Here is a 4,921-nt window from a genome sequence, read left to right as displayed (position 1 = left end):
GCATCAGGGCGACACTGGCAGTGCGTTTGGATCCTAGGCGAGCCCTATCTTCCTAGCCTTGCTAGGCAAGGATAGCCATTTGATAAGGTAAATTGAGCTAACTTTTAAGGGCAATCTAGCCTGCAACTGTCACAAAAAACTTGCTGATGGAGGCAAGCCAATTCGGCTCTCCCGCACGGGCAAGAGAAGAGATCGTGGGCACTTTGGACAGTTAACACTTAATTTGCTTCTCTTCCAAACAGTCAGGCTTGCTTTTGACAAGTCTAGCCGTGGCGGGCTACATAAACCTTGCCCAGCTAAGCTAGGTGAGCTAGCAAATCAAACGTCCCCTGGCACTCCGCGAGGTGAGCCAATGAGCAGCAGTCTGCTCACCTTTTTCAGTCGGTAATTTTAAGCAATCGATTAATAATAGTTTCCTGCTGCATCTTAATTGGTGGGGGAGTGTTCTAATTAGGTCAGATATTTCGGACTAAATAAATTTGTTGTTTACAGCCTAATAAAGAACCCAAGCTAGCGATGGTGGGAATAGGAGTGCAACCGATTCATTTTATATAAAAGAAATAGAGGTGAATGTGAAGTTAATGAACTAACATTGACCGAATGGTCGGTCAACTCTCTTGTTGCTCTAGTTTGAACATCAAACTCATAAAGAACAATGGCATCAAACTCAGACAGGGATCAAATTCTTGGAACAAAATTTCAAACAAACAAAAGATCTTAGAACGGCATCCAACATTGTGTACACATATTTGGCAATATCCACCTAATCAAAACGGTGATGTGCGGCGAGCAGTCTTGAAGCTAAGTCTTATGCAGTCCCTTTTGAAGAACTACAAATTTTATGATACTACTCAAGATCGACACTTCGCATATAATTGATTCAATCCTTACAATTTGAGGCAGTCCTACGATTTGGCATGAAAAAAAAAGTTGTAGCTTCACCCCTCTTAAGATTGAGTCCCGCTTCGGTACACCCCCCCCCCCTCCCTCACAAAATGTATAAAGAATAGTATGGACATGTACTGAAGCAGAAGTGCCTAAGATTTCTTTCAAGCTCTGCCACTGGCACCGTATACCAACATAGTATAAGAGCATCTCCAGCCATTGAGCCCCCAAGAGGCATTTTTTTCGCCGCTTGGGGGGCTGTCGGTGAAACATTTAGTCTGGGGGTGAAAAAATGTCCCCTCGTTGCCCCCCCCCCCCATGCACGTACCCCTGCCACCATCATCACGCGAATCACCCAAGCGCGTGTGCTTGACCATGACCATGGACACGCGCCGGACTTCGCAAAGAAGGGCTTGAGGCCGGCGGGCGCGCTGGCGTAGACGGTGCGGCCGCGCGAGAGGAGCAGCAGGCGGCTGAGGATGCCGAGGATGCACGCTGGGCTGGCGCCGTCGCTCGTGCCGGACCTGCTCGCTGGCCGCGGCCTCAAACGCGCGCGCGAGGAAGGGTGCGGCCCCGGAGACGCCGATGATGGGCTTGTTCACGACGAGCGTGCCGCTGTCCGAGCATCGCGAGCATCTCCCTGGCCATAGCGTCGTCCTTGGCCTTCCTACGACACCGGTGGCCCCGCCGCGACCAGCAACTGTGCCCGCGCCGCTCCGCCCGGCCACCGCGCGCTCCTCCTCCACCCTGGCCTTGCCCGCTCCAGCCACGGCCCCGCCTCGCCAGCTCCGACCAGCGCCCACTCCGGCCTGGCCAGCCCGTCCCGCCCACGCACGGCGAGCTCCAGCCCCGCCGGCACCAACGCGCGCTCCACGCAGGTGGACGCCACGGCGGCGGCGGCCCCCGCGCCCGCGCCCGCGCGGTCCCCAAGTGCCTCGGGGGGGCGGGCATTGGGAGGAGGCGGGGCGGCAAGCTTGGGGTGGCCAGCGAGCGCGAGGAGGAGGCAGGGCGGGGAGTGGCGGAGGAGGAGGCGGGGCGTGGCGGAGGAGGAGGCGGGGCGGCCAGCGAGCACGGGAAGGAGGCGGGGCGGGGCGGAGGAGGCGGGGCGGCAAGCTCTAGCCAGAGCGAGGAGCAGGATGCGGCAGGAGGGAGAAAGAGGAGAGATATTTTTGCATGCGGTGGCCTCGCAGAGAAAGGAGGGGGGAGGAGGGGGGGAGAGGCTAGCCCGTGGGTTTAGCCATGCAAAAAGTAATGCCGGCGGCCCCAAGTGCCTCCCGATGAGCTGGGTGTGGCCTGAGATCGTCGGAGCTATATTTTTTTCAAATCTGATAAAAAATAAAGACTTGGGTGTATGAGTGGGGCATTTTTTGCCCGTCAGTGTTCGAAAAATGGCTTGGGGGGCGTCTTGAAGGGCCCAATGGAGATGCTCTAATAGTGCATTTCTTTCACAGCAGATTTGCTAATACACAACGAGATATGATGATACACCTTGAAACATAAAACCAACTCGACATTCCGTAATGATCTTAAACAAGACAAGCTTCCAGAAACCAAAAAATGTGACAGACGAATCTCACATGCATGATAGAATAAAAGAAAAAAAACACTCTTTACTCACGAGTCACGACGTGTTACGACCGCATTCGTAGGGCCCGATGACTTGAGCATCGCTCTCTCTCTATTCTACGACCACGTGCAGCTGATCATGGAAAATTTCATGCGTTTCTTTCCCCGAAATTGCCATTAATCGGCTGAATGCTCCCAAAGAGAAAAGTCCAATTTGGCAATCATAAAGGAAAGAAAATAATCACACAACTTACTACGCCGTATGTGTATATAAGTGCTCCCATGGCCACGCGATCCAGCACATCTTTTTCATCCATTTGTCTCCAACCAAGAAAGAGGCCACGGCCGGATAAGACTCACCAAGCTTAGGTAAGCAACTCAACAATGGAGGGGGCGGGAGCAGCACTACTGTGGAGCCAAGTGGTTTCGCCACCGTCGTTCCCGGCGATGCTGTTCACGGTGGCGGCCATGGCCGCCGGAGCGTTCGCCGTGTACTTCTACGCGCCGTCGTGGCGCCTGCGCAGGGTCCCCGGCCCGCTCGCATACGGCCTCGTCGGCCACCTGCCGCTGCTGGACAAGCATGGCTCGCAGGCGTTCGGCGTCCTCGCAAAGAAGTACGGGCCCATTTACAGGTTCTACATGGGCAGGCAGCCGCTGGTGGTGATCGCCGACCCGGAGCTGTGCAGGGAGGCCGGCATCAAGAAGTTCAAGAACATCGTCGACAGGAGCGTCCCGGTCACCATCGCTAGCTCGCCCATCCACTACAAGAGCCTCCTCTTCACCAAGTACGTATACTACAGATTAACACACTGTACCTGGTCTATGTTACGTGATGGTAAATAAACAGTCTTGCTAAGTCTCAGTCGACTTGATAATTAACGAAGTCTCAGTCGATCCTATTAGATCTTACATTGAGATTTTTTTCAGTTTTTTCTTTGAGCCTTACTCTTTTTTGCATGTTATGTCATTTGATTGAAACTTGGTTAAATTTTAGTCGACTCAGACTTAGCCACACCCATTAATAAATTAACCGCGTGTATGTGCAGGGGCTCGACATGGCAGGCGATGCGGAACGTGATCATCTCCATCTACCAGCCGTCGCACCTGGCGAGCCTCATTCCGGCCATCCAGCCCTACATCGAGCGGGCGGGCAGCCTGTTCTGCCCCGGCGAGGAGATCACCTTCTCCGACCTCTCCATCAGGCTCTTCACCGACGTCATCGGCCAAGCCGCATTCGGCGTCGACTTCGGCCTCACCAAGGATGCCGACGACGCCGAGAACGAGAAGATCATCCATGACGCGCCCCGCGACTTCATCCAGAAGCACCTGTACGCCACCACGTCCCTCAAGATGGACCTGTCCGGCTCGCTGTCCATGCTCGTCGGCACCTTCCTGCCGGCGCTTCAGAGGCCGCTGCGGCAGATGATGCTGCGTGTGCCGGGCTCCATGGACCGGCGGATGGACGAGACCAACGCGGCGCTCAGCGGGGAGCTCGACGCCATCGTGGCGGAGCGGGCGGCGCAGGCCGACCGGGGCCAGAAGAACTTCCTCTCCGTGCTCCTCAACGGCATCGACACCAGCGACGCCATGAGGAAGCTCTTCACGCCGGACTACGTCAGCGCGCTCACCTACGAGCACCTGCTCGCGGGCTCCGGCACCATGTCCTTCACGCTGTCGAGCCTGGTCTACCTCGTGTCGGCGCACCGGGAGGTGGAGGAGAAGCTGCTCCAGGAGATCGACGCGTTCGGGCCCAAGGACGTGGTGCCCGACGCCGAAGACCTCCGCACCAGGTTCCCCTACCTGGAGCAGGTGCTGAAGGAGACGATGCGATACTTTCCCGGCTCCCCGGTGGTCTCGAGGGAGGCGACCGCTGACGTCGAGATCGGAGGCTATTTCCTGCCCAAGGGGACGTGGGTGTGGCTGGCGACGGCGGTGCTGGGGAGGGACCCGAAGCAGTTCCCGGAGCCCGAAGCTTTTCGGCCGGAGCGCTTCGACCCGGAGAGCGAGGAGTGCAAACGCAGGCACCCCTACGCATACATCCCCTTCGGCATCGGCCCGCGGGCGTGCCCGGGGCAGAAGTTCGCGTTCCAGCAGCTCAAGCTCACTGTCATCCACCTCTACCGCCGCTACGTCTTCAGGCACTCGCCCGGAATGGAGTCCCCGCTGCAGCTGCAGTTCTCCATCGTCACCAACTTCAAGAACGGTGTCAAGCTCCAGGTCGTCCAAAGGAACAACTAATATGATTGTAACAGCCACTTGAACTGTTTTTTTTTTACGTTTTTCTAAGGATAGCTACTTGAACTGTTGAACATCGATCGCGAACGATAGTACGTTTGCGATCCGTTCAACATGTGCGAATTATGATTCTTGAAAGTGTGTAATCGATTTGTTCAATTTAGTAAAAGTTGAGGTTTGAGAATTAGTGAAGCCACAATGAGCTTTTGTGTGGCAGTTTTCTTTTTCATTTTCC

At 55.6% G+C, this 4,921-nt stretch overlaps 1 protein-coding gene across 1 annotated transcript; it reads left to right on the top strand.

The window, feature by feature from the left end:
* The first annotated feature begins 2,765 nt into the window (after positions 1-2,765).
* LOC125554298 (cytochrome P450 711A1-like) lies at positions 2,766-4,870 on the top strand. The gene is made up of 2 exons (XM_048717874.1): positions 2,766-3,236; positions 3,498-4,870. Exons 1-2 carry the CDS (start codon positions 2,836-2,838, stop codon positions 4,687-4,689), a joined length of 1,593 nt encoding a protein of 530 aa, XP_048573831.1. The 5' UTR covers positions 2,766-2,835; the 3' UTR covers positions 4,690-4,870.
* Positions 4,871-4,921: the final 51 nt, after the last annotated feature.

This window comes from Triticum urartu, chromosome 4 (assembly GCF_003073215.2).
Source record: "Triticum urartu cultivar G1812 chromosome 4, Tu2.1, whole genome shotgun sequence".
Lineage (NCBI taxonomy): Eukaryota > Viridiplantae > Streptophyta > Magnoliopsida > Poales > Poaceae > Triticum > Triticum urartu.
This window is presented reverse-complemented; position numbering and strand designations above follow the sequence as displayed.

Bases quoted from the DNA above. Each gene is read 5' to 3' on its own strand.
- LOC125554298 (XM_048717874.1), top strand. From the start codon at position 2,836: ATGGAGGGGGCGGGAGCAGCACTACTGTGGAGCCAAGTGGTTTCGCCA. The intron at 3,237-3,497 runs GTACGTATACTA...GTGTATGTGCAG, and splicing joins AAGAGCCTCCTCTTCACCAA to GGGCTCGACATGGCAGGCGA.